This window comes from Oncorhynchus masou, chromosome 30, assembly GCF_036934945.1.
Source record: "Oncorhynchus masou masou isolate Uvic2021 chromosome 30, UVic_Omas_1.1, whole genome shotgun sequence".
Classification (NCBI taxonomy): domain Eukaryota; kingdom Metazoa; phylum Chordata; class Actinopteri; order Salmoniformes; family Salmonidae; genus Oncorhynchus; species Oncorhynchus masou.
Window position 1 is genome coordinate 27,586,960 of NC_088241.1, and position 20,061 is coordinate 27,607,020.

At 41.9% G+C, this 20,061-nt stretch overlaps 1 protein-coding gene and 1 non-coding gene across 16 annotated transcripts in view; both read right to left on the reverse strand.

Annotated features, from left to right (window-relative positions):
• LOC135522465 (plectin-like) overlaps positions 1-20,061 on the reverse strand; it is a 208,850-nt gene that overhangs the window by 41,285 nt on the left and 147,504 nt on the right. For 7 of the 15 annotated variants that reach the window (XM_064948747.1, XM_064948751.1, XM_064948754.1 and 4 more), the window contains 5 exons: positions 6,465-6,526; positions 3,386-3,400; positions 2,422-2,511; positions 564-641; positions 256-348 (listed from right to left, as the gene is read on the reverse strand). In XM_064948747.1, the coding sequence (XP_064804819.1) occupies positions 256-348; positions 564-641; positions 2,422-2,511; positions 3,386-3,400; positions 6,465-6,526 (338 nt within the window). Of the gene's footprint in view, positions 1-255; positions 349-563; positions 642-2,421; positions 2,512-3,385; positions 3,401-6,464; positions 6,527-10,136; positions 10,717-20,061 lie in introns of those variants that run through there. The other 8 variants (XM_064948748.1, XM_064948759.1, XM_064948753.1 and 5 more) reach the window with 3 other exon arrangements.
• On the reverse strand, positions 12,492-12,567 carry trnaa-ugc (transfer RNA alanine (anticodon UGC)). Its single transcript has one exon. It is a non-coding gene; the product is annotated as a tRNA-Ala (tRNA).

The following is a 20,061-nucleotide window of genomic DNA, read 5'->3' on the forward strand; positions in this document are numbered from 1 at the left end:
ATAATTATAATTATTAAACTGTAATAATTCTATGATTGAAATATATTTCATAATGATTTGATAACAGATTTGACAGCAATGTGATTTTCTGAAAGCGATGTGGTAACATTTCGAGTGATTGAGATATGATATGACAAATATGATTGGATTGAGTTCAATTTGAGATTGTTGCTGATTGGCTTGGATCAGAGCCAAGGGGATAGGAGGATGAGGAGCTATATGATATGGGAACACAACACTGACAGAGAAGGACACCTGGAAGTGAAGGATGATGGTCCATATCAGCCCAAGGGTCAGTTTGGGGTTACCATCCGCAATGTCATCATTTCTGATGTTCACCAGCTTGACCTGTGATTGGACGACAGAGAAGAGCGAGACTTAACAATTATAGTAGTTCACATCATAGTAGATACATTATTACCCTGTTCCAATGCATTTAGATATTTGTCTCAGTCATGTCACTTACAGTAAGTCATCTTAATACAGTACAAGAAAAGTAAACTCAGAGGGTAACTCATGTTACATTTTCTCCATTATTATATTTCAATTGTTGTTTCTCTTACCTGTCGATGTTTGAGGAAGTCCAGTGCCATCTGTACATTCTGCAGCTTGTGGAATCTCATGCGGCCTTTCTCTCTGGGCTGGAGAGAGGAGAGAGAGGAGAGAGAGGAGAGAGAGGAGAGAGAGGAGAGAGAGAGAGAGAGAGAGAGAGAGAGAGAGAGAGAGAGAGAGAGAGAAAGAGAGAGAGAAAGAAAGAGAGAGAGAAAGAAAGAGAGAGAGAAAGAGAGAGAGAGAGTGGGTGGGGGGTTAGAAACAGACTGGACAGGAGTTCATGCTACCTTAGAAGAGGTGTGGATAAATGCAAGTGAGACATTACGTCGGAAGAGAAAAATGTGATGCAACTACAACAATATTCGACAAACAGGAAAAGGGAAATTGGGAAATAAGTTGTGGACTCAATGATAAGAGTACACCCGATTTTCCTCTAAAGGAAAGGATGAACGACAAAGAATACGATGAATAACTGATGTGTCTCACAGATCTCCAAGTACAACTTCCCTCATTGTAAAACCACATGAATGACATCATACCTGTTCTTCACCTTCGACAGACAACCACAGAGGTAAATAGGAGATATATTTGGAGTGAAGGGGGGGAGCATCAGTCATGCATTGGCTGAGCCAATAACATGATTAGTTATTTGGTACAGGAATCTTTGATGGTTGGTTAGTTGGTTGGTTTTGAATTGTGTAACCACTTCATACATGTGTTCTGATTGGAGAACAATGAACTGAAGACTTCCACTTCCAAAGAATACTGTATTTGTGCTATGTAATAAGCATTAGTAATTGAGCTAAACAGAAACAAAGTTATTTTCAAACTGATAATTTCCAGTGCTTCAAGTAATTGTTATAGCATCAATGACTAGTCAATGAAGTAGTTAGTCAATTATGTCCTTCCTTCATTCAGCCATGGCACCTACTAATAACAGAGGGTAATTGTTTACAGCCAGCAGCGAAATGGTTAATGCACCACTGAGACTTTGCAAGCTTGTCAATGATAAATAAGTGATGCCCAAAAGGGGGGGGGAAATGGAATCATAAGCACAGCAAGTGACATCATGCACAGCCGAGTCACTGGGTAATGGATGACTCAAGCCACATGAAGTAGAAGATGATGGCGGCCGAGTTATAGAAAACCCCACTCACCAACCGCAAGTTCCTGACCACGTCTCTCTCCCTTGCCTAGCCCCAGCAAAGAGCAGTGCAAAGAGAGGAGGCATAGGCCAAAGGGCAAAGGTCAGCATACAGGAAAGGGGGGGGGAGTGTAGGGGGGTAAAGAGGGGGACATGAGGAGAAGGGGGAAGCAGAGAAGGAGAACCAGAAAACGGTCAGACAGGAGCACACAGTACAAAAAGAGAAGCCAAAGTGGGGTTAATGTGTTAGGACCATGGAGGCGTCTGGTAGATGAGCAGAGACCAGCAGAGCGATGAGCTACTGTAGCAGAGACAGAGTGCAAGGCATCCATAGAGTTCTGCAGTAACCTATAATGCATCATCATAATGTGCAAGCATTCAGTGTTGACTTACTGACTTATTTAAAAAGAAATCGAAACAACTACAAATGGTTAACATTTCCGGGGACTGGAATGAAAGGTCGGTAAGCAGTGGTTGTCTTAGACAGTTAATGGGTCTTTGTTTACTTTCCAGTTACTGTCTAGTTAGGTTGTGCTACGACTTGAATGTCTAGCTAATGTTTTGTTTTGCTTCAGGGATTGTATACCGGTTTGGATTAGGTAGGTATAAATAAGGGTTAGACTTATGTTTCTTAGGGTCAGGTTTTCAGATTGGGGGGGGGGACCAAGGTTGGTCGCAGATGCCAAGATCAGTCCATTCACCAATCAGAAGTCAGCAGCACTCACCAGCGTCTCCCCAGAGAGGACCTCCAGGAGGGAGATCAGGTTGTGTCCATCTCTCAGGTCTTCATACAGGTCTGTGACCTGACGCTGTGACTGTGGAACAGAAAGAGAAGGGAGAGATGTAAGGCAAGGGTTGTCATCACAATGCATTTTTTTGTTGTTGTGCAACACCTAGACAAAATACCTAGAAGCCGTGCATTGTATTGATGTAATAACGCTTTGATATTCTGGATCTGGTTATGATTCTGATTTGATAGGGTACCTAGACATGGGGATCATTCTCTCACAGTAAACCTTGGAAAGAGCAACCAATCTTTACAGTATAAAACTAGACAAAATGTTCAAGCTCCTCTCAGATCAGTCTATGCGGCTCATGCTATAAACCGGCAGCGCTCTCTCTCTCTCTCTCTCTCTCTCTCTCTGTACATCTGTACAAAGGACAGGAACGCATGGCTGCGGGCAACCAATCAGCCTGCGTTCGACACTCAGACACCTGCTAATTGGCAGCTGCCAGATTGGCAGCTGGATGACAGGGAGTCTTCATAAAAATAAAAGTTGCACAAATCAAAAACGACTACATCCTTTGCACATACATATAAACAGTACAAACTGTTCATGGCAGATACCGGCACATGAAAACAGATACTACAGTGAGTCTTGGGACTGCATGCCTGCTATAAACAATTCCAGTCAGAAAGATTAACCGTGATCGTGAGCAGAAGAGTGTGTAAGCTTAGAAAGAGACGTAAAGAATGACTGAAACTGAGGGATTTGTGGGCCCACAGTCCACAAGGCATAGTCCTATTTCTGTGTGACACCGTCAGTTTAATTCCTCGTACTTTCACAGCGAAGGCAGATGCGTGGGGAGTGGATAGTGTTCAGGTAGAAGGGGAGAAAGTGAGCTACATCAGAATGTGTCCCACATACAGTGCCCTTCTGCTGGGGCTTGCAGGCAGCTGGTACCTACCTCTGCTTTCCAATGCTGGACGGAGGAGAATGAGTGGGTGAGGGACGAGACGGAGAGAACAAAGGGAATAAGAGAGGGAGAATGACCGAAAGAGGAAGAGAATATGAGTCTGAGATTAGAATGATTCATTATTCAAATGGCACTTTAGTAAAAAAAATATTTAAAAAATAAAAGGATGAGAGAAAATGAAAAAGGTTAGATGAATAGATTAAAAGAGAATGGTCAAAATAGTTACTAACATTAGTGCTTTATGACATGGTTAATGTTGGGAGATTGCATGCAATGCCTTGCTACTGTGTCAGTGTGTTGCTCTGTCCTCGCACAGGTATGTACAGGTATGGTATGTACGCAAGTATGTATGCAAGTCTCGACCCTGCAAGTTGTAACACCCACGACCTTGATTTATTACTGGCATCAATGGTAAGTACTTATATAATACTGTGTGTTATAAGTAGTTATACAACCCTGCGTGTGAACACAGTAGCTCACTCCTGCCCACCTGTGGTGTACACACTCCACCGGTGGTGGCTTGAAATGCAGCGAGGGTTGGTGATGGCCACTAGGGATCCCTGTTCACACATTAATCGTGTAAGATTGTTCAACTTCAACTAAGAGTCCCCAACTTCAACAATATTATACAAGTTGTACGTCTGGAACTGATGGGACAAGATCGCATAACATTCAAGTGTTTTTCTTCAGTTGAACTGCGTGGGGCTGCAACACAACGACGCGGCCAAATGACCTCAGGTCAGTCAATATTCGACTTAAATTTGAATGCATTCTACAGTATAATTGCAGTGTGAAATACTTCTCTCTCATTGGTTCCTCCATGGTAGCTGACAACAGTCTCTCTCCTGCTGTCCTGTGGCATATGTTTAAACCCTGTCTGTCATCAAAACACAATAGCCCATGTCGGAGAAGCTCAGATTGAGTCAGTGTGATCAGGTGGTGTCATGTGCACTCCAGTCAACTCGAGTCAAGTGATCCATTTGATCGGTCCTCATTGTGAGTCCATCAAGGTTAAAACCATTAGGGCCAGTCAACACAGAACCTGACAAATCCTCATCCACCACAAACCACACACTAGGCTTTCCCATTACAAAACACACTTTAGGTGATGCGTCCTTCAGTTAACCTAGGGTTACACGTAGTATTATAATGTTGAACGCCTATAAAGGAAGAAAAAACACACATGTCAGGAAAATAGGGATTCTTTCTGTCTCTCCGGTCTGTACACTTCATTAAAAGTGAAGGGGGCATTACATCTGCAGAATGATGTAAGCTACAGTGGATTTCTTTGTACGTAACACCGTAAAATAACGGCTGAGGAAACCCTCCATTTGGTCGTCCCACCGTTGTTGACACACAAGATTTATGCTCGTGTGAAAGTTATTCCATATCCTTTTTACAACCCCTCGTGGTCCACCCCGGGACGTGCCCGACTGGAAATGCATGAACAACATTAGTTCAACGTTAGTTCAACATCCGAAGAGCAGGCTTTCACACGGACAGACTGTTATATAACACTTTCGTTTTACCGCAAAATTCATTTTAATGACGAGGCTAGTTCTGTAACAATGCATTGCATACCACATATTGTGTACGGTATTAAACCGTTTCTCAGAAGGCCGTTCTCTCTTAAGAAAGCTCTTAATTAAGCATTCGTCTACTTCATGTCAAAACATAGCCGACTTCATCTAAACTTTCTAAAGGTAAAATGTACCGACTTCGCAGTTTGTCGAACATTAAATGAGATGCAAATCTTGTCGCATAGGCCTACCGTCTTGTCATACTGGTAGCGGGAAGACAAGAGACACAGATTGATTCCTCTGATAATGTCTGTAAGGAGCACTTAAGGACCTTGACGAGCTAAGGGCGGGCGGGCAGTCAGCCAGCCACCCAGACTCAACAGTCAGTCTGTGTAGCACATGTGCTACTGTTGGCCCAGCCAGGAGCCACCGGGCCTTGGGCCCAGAACAGAATGTGGTGCTTCAGAGGCAAAGAGCAAAACGAATCCAGATGTCTGTGACTCACATAAAACACTCAACGAAAAGACTGTGTGCTTGTGTGTTATATCAGGAACAGAGTGTGTTCGCACAGCACGGCACACATACACTGTGCATGGAAAGGAAAATAGAATTTTTGTTCTTTTTTTTGAGGGGAAATTAATGGGTTTGTTTCTTTTGATGGAGAATGGAGAATTATGAGGTGTCCCTTAATGGCTTGCGCTGTAAACGTTGGGTTACTGGTGGGATTTTGTCAAATGAATTATGACCCGGGGGTATTTATACATGTACCAGTGGGAGGGGCTGTCGTTATAATGTAAAATCATGTCAAATAAAACTGATCCTAGACCAGCGCTCCTACTCTGAGATGCTTTATGAATACAAGCCCTGGTGTTTGTTAAAGCGTCGTCCCCGTTTCAAATTTAAAAAACGAAACTACACATCCAAAACACATCAATAAAGTATCTGGCCCAGTGTCGTTACGATTCCTGCCAAAGATTCTAGCCTACTCCTGTCATTAGTGGCAAAATGACTTCTGAAGCTAAAAACCCTTTTTTGCCGAGAGACTAAATTGCAACCGTCAGAAAACACACAGCTCAGCCCCCATGTGGTTGGTTGGCCAATTATGAGGCATGATTCACGAAGGAAATATCTGCCATTTGCCAATCGTACACATCACTTCTGGACCAGTAGTGATCCAACTCAACATAAAATCCTTCTTTGACAACTTCTGCGGTTGTTCTGCCACTTCAGTAACCACTTCAGCCATTTTCATTAGTTTTATGATATTTGACTGACATTTACGGATAATAACACAGGAATACTGCTTTTGAAAATGCTGTATGAGTCATTGTGAGAAGTCCAGTAAAACACAGAAACAAAATTGACACATATCTATTGAAATCAAACTGATGTTGGTTAAAAATGAGTGTGTGTGTGTGTGTGCACGTGATTGTCTTTGTGTCTAAACTATTGATACCAGCATTGAGTGCATTAAAGTAAGCAAGGCAGGGAGAGTAAGTTAGGTATTGAGTTATTGAGCATATAAATGTACTGGTAGTGCAGGACCATACCTTTATCAAGTGTTTGTTCACCCATTTTGTGAAGGTCTTTTTCTGTACTCGATCCCGTTCGTCTGCAAGACACAAAGAGCAAACGTCAGACATGATTATAGAGAAACGAAGATTAGATAAACCCTCGGAGTACATTAATAAGTCATGTTGAGGTATTCTTTACTGAGGGTTGAGAAAACTCAGTCTAAATGAAGAACAGATCGCAGGGTATTTGGGGATAAGGAGAAGACCAAAGGATTTAAAATACATTTCACATGAACAGCGAGCGCTGAAATCTAACAAGTATCCCAGATGCCGCCATCGTTTTGCACATCCCCGAGACAAAGAGAAGTCATTGGATGGGATTAGTCTAGCCCGGTGAGACATGATAGCAGAGAGTCGGGACTAAACATGTCTGACTCACGAGAAATCATCATAGCACAGTCAGTGTCTAGATATACACTCTTGTTGTCGAGTTGTGTCTGCAAATGCTATTCACTAACAAATGACTACAGGCAGGGCCTGAGGCTTAGTGGAAGCATTTACACTGTACAGGTGCTCAGTATCTCTACAGGCCTGGTACTGTATGTACACATATGTGGCTACGTACTGTAACGGACACTGTTGCACTTGTGGAACATGACAAGATATGGTAGCTCTTAGAGAGTAAGACAACGTGCCTTAACGGGCGGTTAACCACATCGGGCAGATCGATACGGTTTCAGCCTCACCATACTGAGTGGAATTGACACACCCGCAGTCAAATACCTTGACACACACCACTACTCTGGGGTACTGGAAAACATACTGCAGAGCGCAGACACTGACGTACCAACTGTAGACACTGACCCTCCCCAACTAAGAGGCACATCACCAACAGTTAGTCATCATGCCAGACCACTTCACTGAAAGATTGTTGATTTTTTGTTGTTGTATATTTTTGTATATTTAACCAAAGAAGTCACATTGAGATATACATCTCTTCTTCAAGTGAGCCCATCAGTTACATCAAGTGAGATAGTACTGATGGCCAATCCAATAGGTTTGTTTTTCGAAAGTCATACGTCGCATTGAAGAAAATACTGCATTTATTACACTGATAACTCATTATCCAGACAACAGACAAGGGTGTCCATATTAATAATATGTCATTAACAAACGGCATTTAAGGTTCTTCATCAAAGCCTACCGTACCATTAAAGGGAAAATTGCTCCCCAAAATCAACATGGTGAAAATGGCGCGTTTCTATGTTTTGTAGTAAAAAAAGATAGAGGAAGATAAAATGTTTCCAATGACATCATCAATTTGTAGAAATGCCTAATAATAATAATAATAACAATAATAATAATAGGTTAAAAATCACACGGTGCACACCAATGGTGTCATTGGAAACACTTATCTTCCTCTATCTTTTCTACAAAAACATAAATAAAAATGTGCAATTTTCACATATGTTGATGTTGGGGTGGTGCTGGAGATGATGAATATGAAGTTGCATTTCTTTTTGAATTTTCCCTTAAGGTGGCAATATGTTACTTTTAGGCCTCGACCAAAGTCACATAGAATTGCGAGATATAGATCCATCATTCTACTTGAAAGCAAGTTCTAAGAAGCGTTATTTCTATGCTTCCCATTCTTTTACTTTGGGTTTGGTACACCAGCTTCAGACAGCTGAAACAACAATATTCATGGGTATGGAAAATGTATTTCACCGCGGTTTAGATGTTAAAATGATTCTCGAAACTAAACTAGTTTGTCACATAAAATGAAATTTGGCAAACTATTAGAGTTTTAGCAACCAGGAAATAGCAGAGCAATGTCTGCATAGTGCAACTTTAAGGAAGCCTCGGGTCTTCAGCTACTCCTATGACAGCTCAGGTCATGTTACTGAATGAACTGTTAAACATGTTATATAAGTTAAACGTTATCAGTCTTACAAAGTGGTGAAAAGCATATTAAGTACCACTCACAGGCTAGGCAATGCAGAACCAAAGTACAACGGTGTGTGCTGATTCACTGTGACTGCAATCTGAACCCGCAGGCTACACTTCTGTATTCTCAGGTGGGCGCGTCCGCCATGTTGCTATTGTGTTATGGGATCACGTTGCCGTGGCAACCATATGGTGTGTGTGTGTGTGCCTGGAGACTAGCGGAACATTGACTTCTGTCATTCTCTGTCGTTCATCAATCAAGCTACAATACGAGGGCAATCCTGATTTATACGGGACACTCCCACTCACAGTTTATGCGAGGTAAAAATGCTCAAGTATCACGGTCGGGGCGACTAACACAAATACTTGTGTTAGTCCAGCAGTGGTGTCCAGCTTGCAATCAGCATACACAGTGCACCCAGTCATGACTCGGGCTAAGACAAACTATTTAAACTGCATTGTGTGATGCCAAAGATAAACACAGTGATCACAAATTCACAAGTCCTACCTCCTTTACCCAAAGCCATCTCCTTGATTCACTGCAGGACAAAGGAGTGTTTCAGCCCATCTTAAAAGTGGTAATCTAATAGGTCCTCCTGAGTGAGTCACTCTCAGCACTTGATTTATAATTGGCCATTAACCAATAGACACATGACTACTACTCCACTCTTCTATAAAATAACCGGAAGTGAATGAGCAAGTAAGAAAATATCTATAAATGTATCTATAAATATAAATATCTAGAAATAAGAAAAAAGGTATACCCAAACACACTTCAGCCCAGCTTAAATGAAAAAGGGAGTCAGGTGCTCGACTGAGCGACTTGAAATTCCAAAAAACAATCCTTACGCCAGGACATTTCAATGGGTGACTATGCAGGAAAGGAAAGAAAACAACAATAAAAAAAGACATGTAAAGGACGCAAACAGCCTCCCTGTTTCGGCGTGAAACAACTTCATTAGAGTCTTGAAGGCGTTTTACACCGAAACGAGAGCCTGTTTGTGTACCGTATAGAAATATTTCAGATCTATGCAGAAACAGAGCGCTCCTTTTTCTTTGTAATCCTAGATAGTCAACCGTTAAAGTGTCCTGGGGTAAAGGAATGTTTTTTGGTCGTTTCTATAGGAGCTTTATCGACAATGTATAGGCCTACTGAGATTTCATCCCCACATTTTATGAATGGGTTCGCTGACCACTAGGGTGGGAGGGAACGGCTGATGTGTTAGATTAGTGGGAGTGTCCACTCTTGGTCACAAATGTGGACGACTGGAGAGACACAGAAAACATGACAGCAAAAAAACAACAACAACGTAATTTTAAATCTAAATGTATTCCCATAGATGATGATTAGAGAAAGCTCAAACTGTAATTGAGAGTGCACTAAAGGCTCACAGTGGAAGCCACAAGCCCTCTTTCAATTTAAATTGACACTGACAGCTGGTATGATTCTCAGCATCATGAAGGAGCTCATTATTTCACAGACTTGTCTGTGCAGGGATATGAAAATGGTCCAAACCTGTAACTACAGCAGTAAAACTTTCCCTTTCACAGGAAAAGAAAAACACCCAGAATTTAAACTCTCTCCCTTAAGTAATCACAAACCATAGTATCAGAGGCAAACTTTCCATATGAACCTATTTGACACACTGGCTAGGCGAACACTGTCATACATAGAACCAAACTCATCAAAGTCAAACCTTTCATGTACTGTAAACATATATACTGTAAACACTTCCTAGGTTAATGCTGTCATACTAGTACCTTTCCTGCCATCCATAGACTTGAGCATCCCCTGGTAGTAGCCTTCGTCTGAGGGCACCCTGTCCCTTCCATCCCTGCCACCACTGCTATCTGTCGAGAAGTTCCTGTATCTCTGTTGCTGACCGCTCATGGTGCCACTCAACTCCGAATGAATGAATCAAAAGTCCCCTCTAGCGCGCTCTATGCGACCGCTTTGTCACCACAAGGTTTCTGTCGGTAGCTATAACGGTAGCTATAACGTTTCTCTCTTTCCTGCTTTAACTCCGCTTAAAAATTCCTCAGTGCTCCTTTCACTCGGAGGGAGCATGCAGTCGTATGGCTACGTTCCAGTCAGCACTTTCGATCTAGCCTATGATTGTATTCCTCTCTCGCTCGACCTCCGTATGAGCTCTTCTTTTCTTTTCTTCCCGTTGATTTTTTTCTCTCTCTCCTCCTCTCGCAATAAGTTATCCCTGTGGAGTACAGTGTCTGGGCCTGTCCTTGTGCTGATCTGTACAGTATGATAACTGCCTGAGCGTTTGGAGGACATTGTGGTGGGTAAGGCTCGACCACACCCCTTCCTCTGCCCTGTCATATTGGTGTGGCTGGTGAGAGCAGGAAGGGGGCGGGGAACAGAGGAAAGTGAGTGATCAGACAAGGTGTGGTGGCCAGCAGGCCGTTGTGCCATAAAAGACACCATCTGCATACACTTTTACTTGTCATCTTACCTTCGTTTACTGAAGGGTACACAATACACACCCTGAATCCTTATACTTCGTTACGATGGCTGTATGAGCAATAACGAAGAATGGCTCCAGGATAAATAACACAATATTGTTTTACGGTTTGATATAATTTCATATTGTTTTAGAACACAGTTCAACGTCTAATTACTTTCTAACGCACGCACGCACACACACACGCACGCACGCACGCACACACACACACACAAATGTGATTAATCATTGCCTACTCACTGCATTCCTGAGAGAGCTGTGGGTGTTACTCAGTGTGATGAGGAAAAGGGGGAGGCTGAGGGAAGGGCTACTTTGGCATCCACACACACTGAGAGATCAGCCATGACCCAACCCTCAACAAGACTATACAGTACTAGCTATATCTAAGTACATGTAGATTCTCAAACTAGACAATTAGTGAAGGAGTACATATTCCCTCTGCTCTGCTGAAGGCCTGACAGCGTGTGTGTTTTTGTTTTTTCCCTTTAACGACACCAGCATGAACTAAAGTACACTCATGCACGCTCACAGACCTGTTTTCCTCAAACTCAACACTCACATGTAAAGACATTACAGAGACATTCTAGCACAACTCCACGACAACCAGCGAACATTGTTGAACCAGTGATTATGGTTATCAGTCCTTTATCAGCCTCTAACCCAGAGATGCCCATTCAGATAACTGATCAGACACGATATCAGTGAGGACTTGTTTTAGTGTCTCATTCCCTCATAATAACATGGGAAGACCCAAAAATACACTTAAGGGAGACCCAGGTAAGAACCAGGGGTATACTACAAAGTAGGCTCAAGGAGCTAGCCAGCTTACTTTGGTAAACAAAAACAAAATACTTGATTTTCTAGTTCATTAAAAAAGTTTAACTTCAATATGTGTTTTTGATTATTGAGTCAATTAGAACATACCCATTTCAAGATCTTTCAAAAACATGCATTTTACCTCTATGACAATATTTAGGCTAGTTTAGTTGGCTAACTCCTTGAATCTGCTTTGTAGAATACCCCTCAGGGTTCCTAGGTCTGTGTATTTTTGGGCTTCACTAAGAACTGTAGGGTGCTGACAACAGGCCCTCTAAACATTAAGAAGGTATGCATCTCATTTCCACACCCTGTCTGACATAACATTAGGAAGGATGTAAAACAAACACACAAAAAAAACACTTTTCTTTCCAATGTGAGGTGATTAATTGCATCTTGTTTGAACATGAAGCAGTTGATGTGTCAAGATGTGTGTTTGTTTTATTTGACACTAAGTTCACAAAATTTGAAAATGGTGCAGAGGCACACCTTAAATAATAGCTTTGTGTCCTCCCACACGTCTAGGCAAGAACAGGAATTAAGGAGGCCAAGCAAATACCATAATACTGTACAGTCCAAGACATACAAGGGAAGAGAAGAGTAATAACAACACACTATAATCCCACCTCGACAGGGCTGGAGGCTAAACATAAAAACACTGAGGATTCATATGGTCACCTCTCACAGGAGAGTTTGGATAGTGTAGCCTGGGAAAGAAAGGATTAACATATGATGTCATTGATTTAAAATATATCCCATTTAGCAGACGCTTTTGTACAAAGCGACTTACAAGTCGGCTGGGGCCACTACTTTTGCATATGGGTGGCCCCAGTGGGAATCGAACCCACGACGCTTGGCGTTGCAAGCGCCATGCTCTACCGACTGAGCCACACAGGACCTTAGCAAACCACAACATGTTAACTGCTTACTGATACCTCAAAACAGGTTGGGTGTTTTATGAAACAGAGTGAGTTCAAGGAATCAAATTTCAATGTGCATGGGGTTGAACGAAAGCTAAAACAAAATAGGTGAAGTGAAAGGGCTTTGACCGTGGACTACTGCTTATGCAGCTAGGAGGATGCTGACAGAGCACGGCGACGTGATGAGCCGTTGGAATGTGTCTGCGATCTCCTCTCTGCTGGCCCGGGGTACTGGGCCAAAGTCCTAACCTAAATATCCTAACCCACCACCCCAAACGAACACACACCCTTACCCCCCACACCGCAAGGATTGGTAGGCCTGCAAGAGGCTGATACAGTATGTGACAAATCTGTCCATACAGATCACAATCCCATCATCTGCAATATCACATAAACAATTAGTTGTATAAGCATGAAATATAAAGGTACATCTTGGGTGTAGCTTATTGTATAGAACTTGATAGCTTGTCACTGGATCGTAAATAGCTTGACATACTGGACCATACAGAATTTTATACGTGAAGGTCAACACTGCAATGCAGTGGCACAGGTGTGAACACCAATGTTAGGCACTTCTCTTCAGCAGTGTGACATAATGATACGAACAGCTCCGGTATGATTTTACCCTAGGTACAGATCTAGGATCAGCTCCCCCTGCCCCATTCTGAACCCTAACCATTCATGGGGGAAATGCAAAACTGACCCAAGACCAGTGTGTAGGGGCAACTTCACCCTTCTCCATACAGTGATTTTGGAAAGTATTCAGACCCCTTGACTATTTCCACATTTTGTAACGTTACAGCCTTATTCTAAAATTGATTAAACCATTTTTTTAGAAATGTTTGCCAATGTATAAAGAAAAAAAAACAACAAATATCACATTTACAAAAGTATTCAGACCCTTTACTCTGTTGAAGCACCTTGGCAGCGATTACAGCCTCAAGTCTTCTTGGTATGACGCTACAAGTTTGGAATACCGGTATTTGGGGAGTTTCTCCAATTCATCTCTGCAGATCCTCTCAAGTTCTGTCAGGTTGGATTGGGAGTGTTGCTGCACAACTATTTTCAGGTCTGTCCAGAGATGTTAGATCGGGTTCAAGTCCGGTTTCTGTCTCTGCCACTCAAGGACATTCAGACACTTGTCCTGAAGCCACTCCTGTGTTGTCTTGGCTGTATGCTTAGGGTCGTTCTCCTGTTTTAAGGTGAACCTTCGCCCCAGTCTGAGGTCCTGAGAGCTCTGGAGCAGGTTTTCATCAAAGATCTCTCTGTACTTTGCTCCGTTCATCTTTGCCTCCGGCCTGACGAGTCTTCCAGTCCCTGCCCCTGAAAAACATCCCCACATCATGACGCTGCCACCACCATGCTTCACTGTAGGGATGGTGCCAGTTTACCTCCAGACATGACGCTTGGCATTCAGGCCAAAGAGTTCAATCTTGGTTTCATCAGACCAGAGAATCTTGTTTCTCATGGTCTGAGAGTATTTAGGTGCCTTTTGGCAAACTCGAAGCAGGCTGTCATGTGCCTTTTACCAAGGAGTGGCTTTCATCTGGCCACTCTACCATAAAGACCTGATTGGTGGAGTGCTGCAGAGATTGTTGTCCTTCCGGAAGGTTCTCCTATCTCCACAGAGGAACTCTAGAGCTCAATCAGAGTGACCATTGGGTTCATGGTCACCTCCTTGACCAAGGTCCTTCTCCCCCGATTGCTCAGTTTGGCCAGGCGGCCAGCTCTAGGAAGAGTCTTGGTGGTTCCAAACTTCTTCCATTTAAGAATGATGGAGACCACTGTGTTCTTGGGGACCTTCAATGCTGAAGAAATGTTTTGGTACCCTTCCGCAGATCTGTGCTCCGACACAATCCTATTGAGCTCTATGGACAATTCCTTCAACCTCATGGCTTGGTTTTTGCTCTGACATGCACTGTCAACTGTGGTACCTTATATAGACAGGTGTTTGTCTTTCCAAATCATGCCCAATCAATCGAATTTACCACAGGTGGACTCCAATCAAGTTGTAGAAACATCTCAAGGATGAACAATGGAAACAGGATACACCTGAGCTCAATTTTGAGTCTTATAGCAAAGGGTCTGAATACTTACAGTACGTATATAAGGTATTTATTTTTTTAATCTTTAATAAATTGAAAAGATTTCTAAAAACCTGTTTTCACTTAATCATTGTGGGTTATTGTGTGTAGATTGCTGACACATTTTTTATTTAATCCATTTTAGAATGAGGCTAACGTAGCAAAAAGTGGAAAAAGTCAAGGGGTCTGAATATTTTCCCAAGGCACTGTACCAACACTAGGGTGTTAGGTACTTCACACATAACAATACCAAGCCCAGGGGGGCATAACAACGGGAAATGTGGAATGTCACAGGAAGGCCCAAACTCAATAGAGCAGCCAACGTCAGAGATAACGTGGATAATCTTACTCATGAAACTGTTTTCGCCAAAGACCCTGCTCCCTCATTTGCCCTCATCTAAACCAGATGCAACGCTTGGCCTTTTAAAAACATAAAGACTGTTGAAAACATGAAGAGATTTTTTCTCTCTCTCTCTAAATGACATGCTTGAGGTTCTCTCATTGCTACATAGAACGGGACAGATTAAAGTATGAGAGTGTCTTGGGGTTCTCCTCATGTGTTCCCACACTGACTGTGCGTCATATGTGGACACCCTTAGCGGATTTGCCCACAACCAGATGTATCCGGTTTTCAGGGATACAGCTATTCAACCAAACCAGAAGTGAGAACTCAGCTCATGAGTTTCTTTGTGGATGATGTGGATGGATTATTCTGGCGGAGGGAAGAGGGGGGAACCCCCGGGATCCACCCCTCTAATTTGTATGCCCAATGTTTAATTTCAAGGCTCATGCATATTCGAAGAACTTAGAGATTCTACATAGCCGAACTTTGTCAGATGTTTGTCAGATGTCAGAATGAGTCAGCATCCCACACTATCAGTTGTGCATTCATCTCCAAACTAAATAGAAAATAATATGCCGCAAGCCTATATATCTGTAGAAAGTCCCAGATGAAAACACCAAACATGTCTATATATCATTGCGAATCCTCTGAACAGTTCCCAAAATACTACGTCCTTGTTTCAGAAAGATCTGTCAAATTGGGTTGACGGAAATTGTGATTTTTCTCCAAAATCAACAATGGTAGTTGTTTTCAATTTCAAATAGAAAACAACTAGGTTCCATTTCAAATTGCTCCTCATTGTACTCAACCCCACTCACTCAACTCACTCCACTATCTCAACTCAGCAGAGATTAGCATCACAGCCATAATAAACCAACGTTGTGTTCATGAGCCACAAAACGGACTGAAACATGGAGTGACCTCCTAAACCTGTCCAATAAGAGGTTTGTTCCCGTTTTCCATTGCAAAACCTCCGGAGAGGTAGGACTACTCCTGCAGAGATAGAAAAGTGTCCCCTGCAGACATTCTAAGACAGAGTTCAAGGGGAGAGGAATGGAGAACCATCCGAAGTAAACAGAAGATAACATAAGATAATCACAACACTATTCACGCCCTATCTGTTTAAACTCTTTCACAACTGTAAACGGTCACATAAATGCAATGCTATTGCCTGACCCTTCAAAGTTGGAACGTCAAAGCCATTATGCTCTCCATATGAGCATTTGTATATGTCAACTTCATCATCAACTCATGTCAAGTTCATCTGTAAAAATCATCCGGTCAAGCATCTTTGACTCAATCGGTCGTGTAGTCACATGGAACATGATTCCTTTTGGTAAACAGAGATTAAAGCAGAACAGAAATCCGCCATCATGGTTTAGATAGTCTTGAGATCATGGAGAGAGAATAGGTGAGAAGAGGGGAGGAGAGGATGGCAGGGTTAACGCCCTTCATTCCAGAGAAGGGAGCAGCCTCAGCACTCCCTTAGAGGGACATCCACCTCACTGACTGCCCCTCCCATTCTCCTGTCACTCCAGCACAATGCAAGTGGGAGCGTGAGCTCGGAATGTTAATAAAATAAAACCAAGAGGAACAACTGGGATACACCTGTCACACCCTGACCTTAGAGCTTTTTATGTCTCTATTTTGGTTTGGTCAGGGTGTGATTTGTGTGGGCATTCTATGTTTTTGTATTTCTTTGTTTTTGCCGGGTATGGTTCTCAATCAGGGACAGCTGTCTCTCTGATTGGGAACCATACTGAGGTAGCTTTTCCCCACAGGGTTTTTGTGGGTAGTTATTTTCTGTTTTGTGTTTCTGCACCTGACAGGACTGTTTGGGTTTTCGTTCATTCTCTTTGTTATTTTTGTTATTTAGTGTTCAGTTGAAAAAAAATTTTTTTTTAACACTTACCGCGCTTTGGTCCACACCTTCTTCAACAAACGATCGTTACAACACCTTGTTCCTGTGTGTGTGTGTGTGTGTGTGTGTGTGTGTGTGTGTGTGTGTGTGTGTGTGTGTACACACAGTCTGTTTGGGTCAGCTGTGGTCATCAGCTGAGATATTCATGAAGTTCAAGAGCCATATTGTCCAGTCTTCAATGCACTTTTTCCGTCTGTATAACAGGACATGAGGGGATTTCTGCCATAGCTTTGGAAAGACTCACTCAATGTTCGACTTTATCTTCACAGATCTAAATCCCGGTAGCAGGATGAGACATCATAGTCAGAATTAGATCAAAGGATGAAGCTGTAAGCCCAATTTAACTCCGACTCAACAAGGAATGGATTACTCCTGACAGCTGAGGTTGGAAATGGCTAATTAGTTTACCGCTCCTGGAGCCATGGTGGAAAGCCCCACATCTGTAAATTAACGCTCACTCTCGTGGACTTTCCTTTAGTAAACTTACACAGAGATTATAGTGTGTCTGTTTAATCAAGGTGTAGGTACAGTACCTTTGCAATACAACCCCCAGTCTCCAGTTTTGGAGATGGTATCATACCGCACCAGACTATGTACTCATTACGTACAATAGTTTTCGACAGAGGATAACAGACGCTTTATTTAAAATATGTAAAAATGGAAATGACATATTGCTATTGAGAAAACCTGCCAAAACATCACTCTCACTTCATTCCCTATCCCTTCAAAGATCATTATTACTAGTTTCCATATTTGATAAACATTAGCGGAGGGCTGAATTGAGAATTATCTGACCGACAGTACATTTGAATGTGGAAAAAGAGGAACCTGAGAGGGGTTGCTGTGCCAACATTTCCAAACAAACGGTAGCTTTTTGTGCCTGTGGCTGGGTTATTTTAGTTCTATTACTCATGGCTGTATTTTTAGACTGGGGGCTGTGTCTTCCATGATTGACTAACTTCATAGAGAAAGGAAAACAGTGGTTCTGGAGGGAGAAAATAATAGAAAGTTCACAGAGTGAACACTAGATGGTAACAAAGCACAATGAAGACAGGGTGACTTTTTGCTGGTCTTGTTATTATGTTGCTATACTTTCTTTGCTGTGGCCATGACCTAACCAGGATAAACTCTGGGCTCCATACAAGTCAGTTATAGTCAAGTAGGAAGAAAAACTCCTGGATCTAGTTATCATGAAAAATGAACAAGTAATAAAAAAAAACTGAGAAATGAAAATGTGCCAATCCTGCATACATTAGACATTTAAAATCACACAAAAAGTAATGTATGAAAAAGCAAATATAATGATGGTGCCATTCAGACTCTCTCAGAGTGCATTTATGGAAGGGGATACACAACCATACCCACGGAATACTCTAAAACTGGGTTCTAGATAGTTACAAGCAACTGGAAGTGTTACTTAAAGACATTACTCGTCATCAGTGTCTCTAAAATAGTCATATTTATAATAGCTGAATGACACCCTTGATCCTAACTGTCAGGACATACTACTTAATCCAGTCAGAGTGAGTCATCCACAGAGCACTATCCCTACCCAATAAAACCCCTCACCTCCCACAGTCACTCTGCAAGTTACCCAGCTGCCATTTCACACCCAGAGTACAATAAAAACCTGTGAACTGTGCTACAGAGGAATAACAAGGGCATTATTATTTAACACTGGCCATATACTGGAGTAGTTATTATTTACTATAGACTAATACTAAACTGTTAACTGTTTGACCTGTAGGCAGTTCCCACGCATAGAGAACAAATAGCTGGTAGCCTAACTCATGTGTATATTCATGTGGGATTGTGAGTCAAGAAGACACACCCCATTGGAGAGGCTTGCCAAAGCCCATGATGGTAGTCATTTGTAATTTGCGTGAGAGCTGGGGAGTAAGGGCTCCTTCAGTATCCTACTTTGAACACATATGGAAGTGAGTTGGACATGAGACAGCTGGAGGCAATCAGCAAAACATCCGACATTATACCAATGGAATCCAAGACTAGTTTAACTGTAACACTAAAGAGAGACAGATAATCAAGGCTCTTACACCTTCTCCCCCATTCACAAATCTCACACGCTATATGTACAATGTGTTTATTTGAGAATCATACCACACATTCTGAAAACATTCAGTTGCCTAAGATTTACATGGTCGTTAATTGAAAGAACATTTTCATTTTCACTCTGAAATGGAAAGCAATACAATGTTAATTATCATGTTGTAGGGCCTGTGTTTTGCTCAATCATGTTACATGCCTGAGGAGGGTGGTCCAGCACCATTGTTTACATTTTTGGTGTAATTAACTAGGTTTAAAATATAGGAACAGATCTTGCTGTGTCAAATGATTGCAAAACACAGGGCCCTAGACCATATATGAAACTTAAATTATTCAAATCTAAACTTCAATCATTACTTGTAACAATTGTATTTACATGTGATCATATTTACTACGGTAGGACTAAAACCAGTGTGGGGAACGCCTACTTTGCTTAACCCTTCCCCATGTCATTGTTTATATTTCTGCCACTCACCTACACAACACATTTTGCTGTACAAATATTTGCTTCTTTTTGCATAGCTCATCTCGTGCAGGTGATATTCCCGTTCATAATCTATTCCCAGATGAAAAAACGACAACGCTCCAGTTGGAACTTCGGGGCTCCCCTGTGTCGCCATAACTTCAGTAGGTGAAAAGCGACACGATATCTCAAGATGCGCTCACCCACAATCCGGAGCGCAAAAATGCAAACACACTCGTTTTCAGAGCGAACTGGCCATGGTGCAACAGTCAATAGGGATAAAATGCTTTCTAATGGATAGGTGAATGTTTCACTTTCATGACAGCCCTGCCCATCTCATTTGGGTCCTTTTATTTCCTAAAGGTATATGGACTTGTACTCTATTCCATATCAATAGATATATACAGTATATAGGCCTATCCATTCAATACAGTGAAATAAAATAAAATAAAAATAATAATTAAAAATATATGAAATGTTATTACTTTGTTCAAATTTATTTTAATATTCTTGGGATACGGTTAAACTACAATTGCAATATTTATGTGTGACAATGAAAGCAAATATTTGATCAGTTAATTTTATATTCGGTGGGAAA